Consider the following 14,961-nt stretch of genomic DNA (forward strand, 5'->3'; position numbering starts at 1 on the left):
ATCTGTTACTAGTTGTTAATTTTATTTCTAATAATTCTCGAAAGTTGCTGGGTTGTAAACGGAGAGAGTAAATGCAGGAGAATGCGATTAGAGGGGAAGAATTTATGCATGCTTTCTTCTTTTGCTTTGCTTCCTTGAACCCCCACTCATGCGTTCTTCTAGTGAAGCTGCTATGCCATCATCCTTGTTCATCCTTGTGATTTATTATAGATTTTGAAAACATTCTTATTACTTTCCCAATTAAATTTAAATTGCCTAGTATAACCAATTTATAGTTGTTTAAAGGCAAAAGTCTTAAAATCATCCGGAGTTCTCCTTAACGGAAAAGTAAAGATAAGCATACATCACATTTTTCCCAATTATTACAATTTGACAGATTTGACAAATTTGCATTTAGGACCAAGGCAACATGGATCAAGGCAACATTGATCAAGGCAACAGCAGAATGGATGTATTGCAAGAAAATATACAGCTAACTAGAGATGGATATTTCTTTCTTTAATTGTTGATTTCTAATTTTTAAATCTATCGATCGTTGCTGGTACAGTTTATGTAAATCTTTGTCTTTTTATCAGTTCATTGTGAATGTGAAACATGATTTTGTTGCCATTTACGTAATCTTTGGAGAAGTAACTAAGTTCAGTCGCTCTTGTGTTCGTTATGATATACACAGAGAGGGAGAGCATGAGAAAGAGTGACAGAAACGCAAAGATATATGACGGCTAATGTAGTAAAAAATAATCTTTTAATCGTTACATATAAATGGATTAAGATATTCGGTATCACCGACTCAATCTCAAAGTAAATTAATCGACAACAACGAAAACAATCCGTTCAAAAATCGTCAACGTCTGCCTCTAGCACAATGTTCCTTTTTATGCATCCATGCCAAAAAGCATTATTAGTAATATATCAATGTTCACTCGATCTCAGTTGCCACCTTTGTCAAATTAATCAATCAATTGTTGAATTTCATCATGAAAAACTAAGATAAGCAGAATTTTTAAAACGAGTTTAGATTATTTGATTACCTGATTTTATTTGTCTATCTTGATCTTTCTTTACATTCCATATTCACTCTCTTACAACAAAACAGCTTACACTGATAATCAAAGAAAAATGAAAGCCACTAGCCGAATATAGCAGCTGATGATACAGGTAATGCTTGTACGCAGTATTGTACGCAGTATGTACACTGCTGAAGTAAACAGAGCTTATTCATTGAGTTGTTAGAACGGCACATGCCGTATTTCGACTATCCTTCATGGTAATGATAATCGCTGTCCTGATTTTCAAACAAGGTATGTTGATTAAGACCATTATTTTCCCGCACAGCTGGCTCCAGCCCCTGGTTGTTGATGAAGACGTAATCTATTGTTCAACGTGCTTTTCCCCTATATATTCTTTTCAAACTACTGTAATAATAAGCAGAATATTTCACTGACCCATCCTCTTCTTACTCAGCGTCATGGCAGAGAATCTTGATGACCAGCCTTAAATTAAAATCACATTACAGCAAATTAGGGGGAAAGGAGGAAGATTTCAGAGAGACTGCAACAAACGGATGGGGGAAGGGAAGAAGAAATAAGGGAGAAATAGAATCCGAAAGAGAAAGCGAGGGAGAGAGGGAGGGAGTTTGTGTGTGTGTGTGTGTGTGTGTGTGTGTGTGTGTGTGTGTGTGTGTGTGTGTTGGTGTGTGATGGTACCTAGGTCTGTGTGCGTTGAGAAAGGGGAGGTACGAGTTACGGTATCAGTGATCGAAGCAGGAGACCGAGCAGGTGTCCGTTAGGCCCCACTCTCCGTTTCTCTCTCTGACGCTCAGGATGACTATCTTACTCACACATATGATACTGACTTTGCAGGCATAGAACAATACCTATTTCAGAAAAAAAATCTGGGTCCTAGACTGTGTGAAACGTGCACCTCTATATGCATATTCCTCTTTTCCTCTTTGTTCCTTTCTACCTTCCTTTGCTATGCTATGATAAAATTGCTTGGGATGTTTCTTTCGTCTTGTGTTGTGAGTCCCTCGTCCGCACATGGTTATGTGATTCCACGCCAATCATTCAGTCAGAATGGATGTTGCCGAGCTGGAAGGAAGCGTTTTGACAATGGAGGATTCGGAACTTTCCCTGTTACCAGGATGTGGCCATTTCTTCTTCTCAGATTATTCTCTGCCAAGTTCGGCCGACTACGCAGATTGTACACTGTTCATCAGTAACATTTTAGGTAACCAGACACTGCCTACTCGCAGCGCCGGCTACTTGATAGTCCCCATCGTATTCGGCATCATCACCGTGGTCGGACTGGTGGGCAACTTCTGCGTCATTCTCATTATTGCCCGTAACCAGGCTATGCGGAGCGTCACCAATTACTTCATCATGAACAATGCCATCAGCGACATGATGTTTCTCCTCGCCTGTGCGCCAATCACTGCCTCATCTTTTGCTCTGCCCTCCTGGATATTTGGCGACTTTATGTGCAAGATGGTGGTGTACATGCAATATGTAAGTATAATTATATGTTGATGTATGATGGACGTACTTCTCTCCATGTCTTATTGAATACTGCGGGAGGTGTGCATGATAAAGGATAGCAACACAGCAACCTCCACTGGTGTCTTTTGGTTGTCATTATATATAAAACACTTTTGAGTATTTTGTCAATTAAGCGTTCATGGCTACATCATGAAAACTATACATTTCATCGGAGATTTCATATCACATACCAAATGTATTAGGAGCAGTTTCCTGTGCAGTTTATAACTATCTAAATGCTTACATCCTCCACTCCCGGCCCCTTCCCCTCCAAAACAGAGGAAACATTTAGTATGAGTGAAAAAACGCATAAATTGAGGATAAAAGCAGTTAAAGAGAGAAAAAAAGAAAGTATGCCTGTTTCTATGCACGCTCTCGTGCTTGCGTCCATTACAAGTGTTTGTGTTTTTAACAGGTGTGTGTGTATGTTGTATGGGTCTTTATTATCAAAATGCATTTTATTTATGCGTTTTCAGTACATTCATAAATGTATCTTCTTCCTCGGTAAGTTAAATCTGAGAGGGCACGAGTCGAGAAATGAAACGAAGAGAAAGCTGTGATTAATGTCGTAAATGGCCTCTTAATCTTTTAATTATCATTATGAACATTTCATAACAAGGAGCGCGATGTTAATTCAGCGTAACAGTAACGTCTAATTTCAGTTTGTGGAGTCCATTGTTGGGCTGTTGCTGAACTATGGGTAAATCCTAACATAAGGTTGAAATATTGAACAGCGGCGAAAGACTACAACCATTTATTGATAGATGGTTATGTTTTGAAAAGGGATGCTTAAATTGTATCGAAAGAAATTAAAAAACAATGAGCAAAATGGATTTTAGAAAAAAAAGTTTATTTTTTTAAAGATGAGGAGATAATTTTGTCGCATGAACTGATTGCTGATTCAACTGAAAGTATGCGTATCGGTAATGATAACATTCTTCATTCTCCTTTCACAGCAAATGGTATTCAAAGTTAGTGTGGGCACCAAGGCAAAATCATTCAAACTCTTGCTTGATAACATTATCATTTCAGCAGGATTTTCTCTTTGAAAATTGAATTTGAACTCGAATAAAAGTAACACCTCTAAATGCCTCCTATGAGAATACATCGACAAACACGTAGCATTCGACAACACAATAACTGACAATTCGTTCCATATCGCACAACGTTTGTACTTGCCCATCTGTCACGACCAGCTAGAATCCTGGCGTCGGGTGTGTTTGCACTCATGGAGAGGCAAACACCGAATGAAAAGTGATTGGCATTAGTCTACAGCATAACTGACTTAATGCAGTTCGGAAATAAAAAACAATAACAAATGCCTTGATGCTCTAGGAGATAAACACCTTATCTCAATCTGTGGAGCTCGATGCAGATTCCACTGTCGCCTAGGCACAGTGCCTAATGCAGCTATAGTAATGTGCATACAGTTCTCATTCTGCATTGAGAATTATGCTTGGACCTATATGGAGTATGCGAATTGCACAAAATTAAACAATTACATCTTATTCTCTTTTTTACTGTCTTTCTCAGACTTCTTTTATTCTTCTTCGTCGCCTTCTAAATTTCGTCCCTTTCCTCTCATGACTGAGTCTATTCTATAGTTTTATTTTCTATAATTACTATGATTTCCATAATAGTCATTTTGTTATTTTTACCATTACGATCTTTATCATTGCTTCCGAGTATTTTTTTTCTTCCCCTCGTTGGGAAGGAATGGTTGAAGTCCACTTCCTTGGAGAATCCTGTCACCTTCTCAACCTGACTCGGATGTCGAACCTGGGAAGATGCTGTGTGCTTTACACCTGTTCAGATGGCGGTGCCACCGTGCTGGAACAGGCCGTGTTTGCATGCTCTGGACTGAGCCTTTTATTTCAAAGATACTAAATGAGGCTGGTCACCAATCAAGAATGAGTATTCGGGGGCTGCGATTTGATGCACTCTTTCCTCCCTCCCTCCCCCCCCCCCCTTTCTCTCTCTCCCTCTCCCTGTACACACACACACACACACACACATATATATATATATATATATATATATATGCATATATATAGATAGATAGATAATTCTATATATATGCGAGAGAAATAAAGTCTGAGAAGGACGTTGCTCTCAAATGTATGTTCGCTTGGTATTAGACCCTGATAAAGGCCGCAGGCCTCAATATTCAAAGCTTATAGAAGCAGTATTTGAGACCAACGTCCGTCTCTACCACATTTCTTTCACATAGACTACACTTAAAGATGAGACACCGTGCGCGTTCAGGTCGAGACCAATTTCCCACAGTATATGTATATATATACATATATATATATGAATTCTCTCTCTCTCTCTCTCTCTCTCTCTCTCTATATATATATATATATATATATATATATATATATGTGTGTGTGTGTGTATATATATGTATATATATATGTGTATATATATATATGTATATATATATATATATATATATATTTCTCATATTTCATGACAAAACCATATATGATATATATATCACTTGGGAAAAAATCATCAAATCATCAGATTACAATTTAACACACAGAAACTTATAGCTACAATAGTAAGAGCAGTGAAATCAGAGCAAATAGACAACACATGGCTATCTTTAAGTAAATGACGGAACCAATGCCTAGGTCCATTACGAATTAGAGTGCGAAATGTGACGGAACCAACTAAAAGCAATGCTTGTAACTATTAGTCGGTCCCTCAGATTGAATGCTTTCATATGATACATAGGAAAACAAATTTAGCCGTGAGAGTAGAAATGCTCAATTTTTGCTGATATTAGTAGTAAACAACAAAAATAATTGACCGAAAATGGAGAGGTACAGGTACTATATTCACTTCAGTTTCGAAAATACCGTTTTATATTGTAGGGTTTTAAAAGGAATGGAAAAATGATATCAAACAGAATTTCAAGCTACCTTAACGCCATACGTACATGTCATTAACATACAGCGAGTAAAATTCATTGTCATACTTTGTTTTTAAATAAAGATTTTAATTTGCTTTTGAATATGGGGAGGGAATGGTTAATAGTGGTATCATTAGGAAGATCATCCAGACTTTAGGACCATGACACTTGATTGTTTTGTTGTTGTTGATGTTGTTGATATTTTTTGGCAAAAATGTCAATGTTGAATGCCAAACCCATCTCCCCCCCCCCAAAAAAAAAGGAACGGCTTTGTCTTGTAGGGTAACAGTAAATTCGTCGTTTTACCGTTTTGTTTTGTTTTATTTTAGAGAACAAATGGTTGAAAATATACAGGGAAAATCATCTGTGGAAAATCTCTACATAAATGCACTAACGTTATACAGAAATAAATCACTCACCATATTCTTTTTTCCCTTTCATTCTCAAACTGTTTTTTTTTTTTCAGTTTAATCGATTTGTAGTTCAATTTCTTCCGGGGAAATCTGGAATTGCCGATCCTGATTTCAAATTTGTCTTTTGTCGATCATTTAAGAACAAAGTTTATTCAATTAATTTGTCGCACATTCTAGTCATTTAACATTCAAATTCGTCCGTCACACTCGCTGCACACATAACAGTAAAAGCAATCTCATCTTTTAGCGATCATTTTCGTCAATTTTCCTTCAAATTCACCTCATAACTTTTCCATTTTGATTAGATATACATGTAATTATACACGCAATATCAGAACCATTAATTATATTGTAACTAATTTACTCAGCTTTTGAAGATTTGATACATGCATGCATGCACGTATATGCGTGTGTCTTTGTGTGACTTACTCTAACCATAACATCAACACGCCGGATTGTGTGTGTGGCACGCCAGTTTTCCTGCTTTAAATATTTTCTTCTTCTTTATTACCAGTATTACAAGTATTCCAGTTGGAAAGGAACTTATCATTCAAACAAGTAGCAACACTTTAAAGAGCTTGAATTGTTTTTGCGAACCTTTTCGAGGACCTAAAAAATAACATCAATTTTCATCAAGGAATAATTAGTCTATGCCAACAGCCACAATGAAGCTTCATGTTCGAGTTACACTTCCATGAACTTTTAACATGCACTTTCAACAAAGGCTGTAGGCCTACATCAGGAAATTTCCTGTAGAGGAAGAGATACGCTCCTAATGCCCTTACCCAAACTTTCAGCAGTTAAACGTTTCCTTCGTTAAAGTGTACCAACAATCATGTAATGTAAAGACAGTAATGATAATAATATTATCCTATTTACCCAGGGTAGCCTCTTCAAGGTCACCACTGCTCTCCCATCGTATCCGGGCAATTACCCATCCCCCCCCCCCCCCGGCTAAATACTGGTTAGTGGTAAGGTTAGAGTAAAGATTAGGGTTAGGGTTAGGCTTAGGGTTAGAATTAGGATTAGATTCAGGATTAGGATTAGGATGAGGGCCAGGGGAAGGGTGCGGGGTAGTCGCCCAGGGTGTAATTGCCCTAGACCCCTCTTCCATATGACCTGTCATTTTTATCACCCGAGCGTTGCCGGGCAGCCATTTATACAGCTGGCAACTCAAACAAGTGAAGGAGTTACACTTGTAAATGAACATCACCATTTACCAGATTTCTGTTTCATTTTCAGAAGTGTTTATCAATTATTCCATTACAAGGAATACTATGACAATCTGTACGGGGCTACTTTACACCAAAGGCTCCTGTAATGTTAAACTAATCAGTCAGCAACAAGAAAGTCCGCCAAGTCAAATGAAAGCTGTCAGTGTTATTTTTCAACATCTGACAATAAGGACACTCCTGATACACATCAAATGTATCTGACGTAGGACATTGATGAATTATTCTTATCACGTGTATTCAGTTTGTTCATCATGTTCACCTACAATTTGATATTCTGTTGAATACAAGGCTTTTCAAATGACTGTGTACGTACATTGTGGATTATTTTGGAACCAACAGGTACTACTCATGATTCATAAAGACAAGTAGGTGACTCCTTTATCTAACACGCTCACCTGTTAGTTAACTATGTAATTCAAAGTGTTTTTTTTGTCGGAATCAGAGTGGTAACTTATCTACACAGAAATGTTTTCATAATTGATTATTGATAACTGATTTCAGAAATTGAAAAATGCAAGTATGCAGGACGTGCCCTTTTGTCTTGTTTGTTTTCTTTTCTTGACACGTTCTCGACATATTTCGTCGAGATAGTCCAACGAGCAACAAGTGGCTTTTCCTGCATGACTCTGCAATAATTCTAATGAATGTCTCTTGCACTTTAAAAGACAAATCCTATAAACAGAAGGCAGATTAAGCTGTTTATTAAAGTCAAATATCAGGTCAAAGTAATTGAAAGAGGAGATGTTTCACTCAATATTTTTTATGTTGTGGTGTAAAGTAATATTTTGATGTAACTCACCACGTAATGGAAATACACTACGGAGAGACGAGTCGCAGATTTTCCATCTGCGGTCAGTTTCGACTATTTTACAATAGGGACTTTTTCATCATCTGCAAAATACACTTCTTTATTTGTTTTTTTTATTTCACTTTCTGACGTGCTGTGTATACAATCTAGACTGCATTGGAAAAATGTTAACCTTCATTTGCCTATACGTTCAGTTATAAAATAGATAGTATTATAAGTACTTTCATCCCAGCATTCCTGGTGTGACTTTTCATGAAACCGTCACTCTTTCCCAAAATCTAAATGCCTTTTTATACCGAGGAGCTCATTGCTCTCAAACTTTAGGTCACTAGATTATTCGGAAGTATAATACTGTCAGGCGTAAGAAACAGGAATAAATTTAAAATACCATAATATTTATAAAGGAAGGGTAAACCCAAATAAAACACATTTGAAAATCAACGTATGCATCTACTTTACCTTGGTCGATAATTGATTCCATTACGTTGTATTACGAAAAACAATTTCCCAGCGTATTTCCTCAGAGGGACACCTTGGAGGAGAAAATTTGACAAATAAAACGAAGATTGTGGTACGTAACATGACACTGAGGTCAACTACTCTCGTGTCACACATTCGAACTGTTTTTTTTTTTTTCTTCTCTACTTCTTCGGGGGGAACAAAATATCTCAGGTGATATCTTTTTACAGCCCAATAGAGATTTTTGTTATTATATATATCTTTTTTACAGTCTGCATCTTCACGGTTGAGAAAATTATTGCAGAGACATGCCGTCTGAATAGATATGCCAGTTCTTACACTATGGTGACAAATTTATAAAACGACAATGAAATTTATAGCACACACCACAATACCTTGCATATTGAATCATGAGAAAGTGATAGCAGAAGAAGGAAAATTAACTTTATTGCACAGTTTTTTTTTCATGAATTTAAGTAAATGTATATAAATTTTATCTGTGGAATGTGCAAATCCAGTGTCTAGTTCCGTATCGCAAGAAACGACAGGAAAATTATGCAGAATTCCTTAACGCACTCATGATATAGTGTTAATGTATAATTGGATTGTAACAAAGGCAATATCATGCAATAATAATTTCTGGGTGTAACTGCAATGGCTGCCGATCCTGTCACGCCACATTCTGGAAAAATGGAAGTGATTCGTTACTATCACATAAATATTCCGCGCATTTGGGGAAAGTTTGTGTCTCTCCACCTTTCACTACTGAAGATTACACGTACACCATTAAGGGAATGGCATCTCGCATGGCCTTTTCCTTTGTGTTGACAAGAAATAAGTTATTAAGTAATATTAATAGGAATGGATGATCTGCATGCAGCGAAAGGTGTTTATGAACGACTTTATCAACTTAAGCAACCATTCATTTAATTGATTTAACCAGATATCTGAGTGATTTCATTTGATTTTAAAAACAATGCCAATGTATGTTGTATGCATCGCAGAAAAAAGTGTAGTAACCCGGAGATGATAACAACATGTTTGTTTGTTTGTTTGTTTGATTTATTTTTCTTCCAAAACAATTTCATACATAAATCAAAATTATTTTCAGTAATATCACATGGAATATCAGTAAGCAGATTACAAGTACATGATTCAAAAAAGGAAAATCGATGTGTAAATTAATTTCATTAACAAATTATAAATCGTATTACCAATTTTCCAAATAATTATCTGAGAACATGTCTTTATCTATATTTCTGAAGTACCGGTACTCATAGTCATCCCGACTCATAATAATCATACCTATTTCCAAACACGCACAAATTCGAAGATAAAAGACAACAATGAGCAGATTGGCATTTCAGTGTCCATTTCATTCCGTTCTGGAGGTGGACTAGCTTGGTAGATAAAAAGTCCTGACAATGGTCAAATGACACCTTTGTATAGCCGGAAATCCATATTGGAATAACGTGCACCAATAAAATCAGTCAAAGGCACGAGCGGTGCCCGCATTCTCTGTCTGTTGGGGACGAGCTTTCAAGAAGACTCCAAGGTGTATGTAAAACGTGAGTGCCCATTAAAGATCGCAGACAGTCAAATAGAGATCCCTCCCTTCTCTCATCTCCTACTTAAATCGCTGCCTCCTTTGCATATCAAATGACGAATCATATGTATTGTATCCTACTTAATGACTTTGATACATGTATTATGTGATTATTTAACATCATTGCATTATCACACAGTATGTCTAACAAAAATTACAATCGGATTTTCGCATAGATAACTTTCAACATGTTTAAACTGTGTAAATGTTATTATAGGGTCTAAAAAAATAACATCTTACGTATATTTTGAAAAAAAAAACCCATTCAATTTGGTTACGTGGTCAGAGAGAGATATGGATCGTTGCAAAGCATGTCATGGGTTTGTTTCTTCCTAGTTTAGCACTTAGATGCTCTTGGAACTGCATATTGATGTGTGAGCACAACGACCAGAACTTGGAGGGAAGAGATTCCTGACATGCTCTACAAAGATTCTTATTTCTCTTGACCACTGGAGCAAATAGAATTGGTTTTTCTGTAAGATGTGGGCAATAATTATATATATAATAATTATTATATATATATTGGGATAGATTCACTATATTTAAAGTTGTCGTTGCTGAGGGTCCCGTTATATTTGTTGGGGGGGGGGCATACGGTACACGCACACGCAAACCCATATAATGTGAATAATATATACACACACTCTTCTATGAGTCTTTGCTTACTGTCTCACAGGCTTGCCGCTGCTGATTTTATTCAGTTTAGCTTATACTGTTTTCTTTCTCTGGTGATAAGCATTGAAGTTAGTATAGGGGTCTACGACAGACTCTGTAATATTGTCTCATTGTGGCTGATGCTCTGGAACTGAACGAGTAAACTGTGATGAGACGAATGTTATTTCTACGAGGCGTGAGCTGCAGTGCAGACTGCATAATAAGCCCTGAAAATACGTGGGTGTATCAAAGTCCATAATACAGTAAAATGCAGTCTGTAGTCGCACTATAGGACTCGACATTCGGCAATGGATTCCTTTTGGTTAATGTGATATTGCAATGTGTGTGTATGTGTGTGTGTGCGTGTGTGCGTGCGTATACATATATATATATATATATATATATATATATATATATATATATATATATATATATGTATTGAATGTTGCATCACCGAAACCATTTGGACCATGTTTCTTCCAAAGTGTTCCTTTGTCGAGATCAACGCATGAAATGCAGATTTTGTTAAATAAATACTGTTCCATATGCAACAATATATAGTTCGTAAAAGGCTGTTTTACTGAGCGAATGATTCGCGAAGGATGCCAATGCAAATGACGAAGGTCAACACTCGGAAAAGTTTTCTTTGTCCTGACAATGGAGCCGTAAACCATTCTCGCCCAGTTTGGGCGTATAGTTCTCACAACTTTGTGCAAATGTATGTACAATTGCTGAGCTATTAGTACAACTAGTTCACACATACGAAATTACGCTACCTAACAACGCAGTTATTCGAATAATCATGGGGGAAAATGTTTCCTAGGGAGTTGACTGCTGTCTTTACTTAAATCCAAGTTCGCAGTAGGTCGCACACATATGACGAAGTTTTTAATTCATTCTCGAGAACTCATGGGAAAATCACGACCTGCGATGCTGTATAAACGTTTGGAAGGAATTGAAATCTTTTTAACCCCGCCGAACTAAAAACGACCCCCAAAAAAGAAAAAGAAAGAAAAAAAAACCAAAAAATTGAAGGCGCTTACAAACCTCCGCGCTGGTTAAAATGCGAATGTTTTGCCATTGTTACGACATTCATATCCTTCACAAATCGCTCGTGTGCCCGTGAAAACAACCCTAGAGTTATTCATTCGTGTGTGACTTTTCATAGAAAATTCATAACCGTCACTAATATGTTATTATGTGATCACACGAATACTTTTGCGGCCGTTAGATTTTGTTGTTGTTAATGTTAGTTGTTTAAACCGAAGGTATATCAGGCATTACTGTTTATTCTACTTCCGTAATTTGACAATGGCGCAAAATAAACTGTAACTTAAAATGTGTTAATTCCCCCTCCTCTCTCTTTCTCTCTCATTTGCCCTCTTGCTTTTGCGGAACATTAGTCATTTGAGATTTCGCTGTTGTGGCGTTTTGGAGGATTCTTCCCTCCAGCTCATCAGCAAAGAGCGGCTGGTGCCACTGCGTAAGGATGGAGCATCCTTGCATTATAAAATGCATACTTGCTTATTATGTTTGGTGTCTGATAGTGTGGAATATTGGGATTAAATCATGCAAAAGTTTGTGTGAGACACAAACGCTTATTTGTTATTGTGAGGTGAAGTGCATCATTACTTGTTGATGGATGAAGTCACTGCTGGTGACGTGGCCAGGGAAAGCTCGGACAATTAAAAAAAGCAACTATTAAGGTAAATGAATGTAATAAATCATGTATAATACCCCTTTAGAAACGAATTCATTTTCATCACATAAAATATACACTTTTCATACACATAGGGTGCCGCATCAACGAGGGAAGTGTAGAACATTACATTAAGTAAAGTAAAATCATATTACTGATTATTATGTGTTGCGCTGGTCCCAAATGGGACAGAAAATGGTAGTCCGCATCGTGCCAGGCTTCTACCTAGGAATTACATAGGAATCAGTGTTTTTACTTCGGCCATTCTCTCTCTTACGCTCATTCAGTAAACATTTGTAGTTTCTGCGTTACCATGTGACACTTATTCTACCTTTTCGTTTGATAAAGTCCTTGCTTTGCGTGTTTACCACTTTAAAGTGTTCTCACACTTATTTTGAACATGATTTTTGAGCCCAATGCACTACATAGAATTTTTTCACCAAATTCATTGGAACAAGGATTCATTGCATACGTAGTGATTGAATACTGACCAATTCATCAATGGCAAAGATCAGAATACATGGATTGGTGAACTTTCGAGCTTAGAATCCTCCCTTGGGGCGTCTTTCGCAACTATGTACTATTATCAATCTCATTGTTGACCGCTGTTTCTGGAGACCATCTTGTTCATTTGACATAGGAAAGGGAAAAAAAGGAGGAAGATTGAATAGCATCCATAAAGTGTTTATCCTGACTTCAGTTTTCTGCGCCTCAAACTAATTTGAGACGAATAACAAACGCGATTTGATGACAACACAGCTGCCACACTATAGGGATGTCACGCAACCTTTCCAACAGCTCACAAACACCGTTAAAAAATACAGAAACGTCAAATATGCTACCAGACATTTCATCAGAGTGTCACATGGGTCTTCACAATCCGAATGGGAGCGTGGATCATAGGCAATTACTTAAATTATTCTCCTTTCTCTCCCCAGTTGGTGTGATATGGATCCTGCAAAGGAGGGATGCAACAACTGTTATATAAATAAGCACGGGCTGATGGACGTGGCTTTCCATTGATTTTAAGTAAAGAGAGAAGTAGGGATAAGCGCAATTTTAAAGTAGGAAAAATCGGCAATATTGCCTGGTTCATCACCACAAGGCACATGGATACTCCTTGGCTCATTGTCCACATTTTATACAACTTGGTATTATTAAAATATTCTTCATATCCAATTGAACGCATAGTAAAAAGAATCTTATAATGATATGATTATAATATATACATATTGGAGTGTTAAGGATCTATCAAGTTTTATACCTTGCTCAAGCCATAATTCAGATTTAGCTTTACAACACAATTGAATATGTGACTAGACTTAAAGACTGAACCAACACTGATCGTATTTTGAAGCAGCTACCAAAATCATGATGTCTGAAGTACAAGTTTCATTGATTTTTTAACTCCTCACTGAAATGAAGTTACCATTCTTTTTGTATAAACAAAGATTCATTTGCACCGTCATTGCAATTTCTCACAGTGATTTCTCACTAAGCCAGTGATTGTCTTGAAACGACGCTGAGAGCTGTATAGGACTGATTTCTCTTTTGATTTTTGTGTAATATTTCCCTCAGTCTTTTTGTGAGGAAAGTTTTATTGAACTCTCAACCTGAAACACGAAGAATCTCGGTTACTAGTACTCCTTACCATGCTTACTGTAAGTTTTCCTAATTATGCACTAAAGTTTTAGTGGGTTTTTTTTTTTCGTTCCCTTATCACCACAAAATATTCAAGCTTATTATCATATATATCATATATGTATATATGGAGAGCGATAGATACATATATTTATGTATATTTGCTCTAGCTAACTGCACTATTTCTTATCAAACAATAACTTCATCACTTGTCAATGTTCACGTTACTCAATATAATGCTTGAGGCGCTTCATCTCACGTGCACGGCTGCTAATTCCCCGTACTACCTCCACCCTGAGGATGAGGGATCGAATGTGCAAGTCCCAAAGTGGGCGAAGATAAAGGGAAGGTATGGACACTTCTTGACCTTTTAGACATCTTAAGTTCGAACCACAATCATGGTTTTTTTTAACATCAGAAATATTTATAAAACCCTATATTTTGACATCTTCTGTAAGAGCTTTAGTGTTCCTAAATTTGGCTCTGTCTGTGTGCAATCAGCCCATATCTATATTCTTTTCTAAGGTAAACAGACGCTGATATCCTATTCATACGGCTGTTAAATTAGTGCTCCATCGCTAGGAGTGATTGATTTTATACCACATAATTAAGGTTGACATTTGTCTATCACTTCTATTCAATGTAATTTCATGAATGTATATAAACATAAATCACTGCCCATCATGGCAATCAGGTTGCGTACATTTGTCTTTTTTTTCAAATTTTCGTATACAGACGGAATTTTCATTTGTGTCGGCTGATGGTAGATATGATTGGAAAATTCACGGTCATATCAAATCTCAAGCTACATTGTCTATCATGACTTCAAATATCAACTAGCTATCTTCCTTGAATCGACAGTAACTTCGTCTTCCTTATGAGCATACCTACTATACCACTTTTTTAAGAATCTTACTTCATCCCAGCGCACCTGTCACATATGTATTCACACAAGCCACGTGACGCTGGAGGACGCTTGCTTTCGCATC

The 14,961-nt window shown here is 36.9% G+C and overlaps 1 protein-coding gene across 1 annotated transcript in view; it reads left to right on the plus strand.

Moving 5' to 3' along the window:
• The first annotated feature begins 2,075 nt into the window (after positions 1–2,075).
• LOC139722682 (G-protein coupled receptor 54-like) overlaps positions 2,076–14,961 on the plus strand; it is a 107,440-nt gene continuing 94,554 nt past the window's right edge. Inside the window, exon 1 of the mRNA XM_071633976.1 lies at positions 2,076–2,507. Within this exon, the coding sequence (XP_071490077.1) occupies positions 2,076–2,507 (432 nt within the window). The remainder of the gene's footprint in view (positions 2,508–14,961) is intronic.

The sequence above is a fragment of the Diadema antillarum genome, unplaced genomic scaffold (assembly GCF_040938485.1).
Source record: "Diadema antillarum isolate AM-2024a unplaced genomic scaffold, OU_Dant_1.0 scf00000170, whole genome shotgun sequence".
NCBI classification, from domain to species: Eukaryota; Metazoa; Echinodermata; class Echinoidea; order Diadematoida; family Diadematidae; genus Diadema; species Diadema antillarum.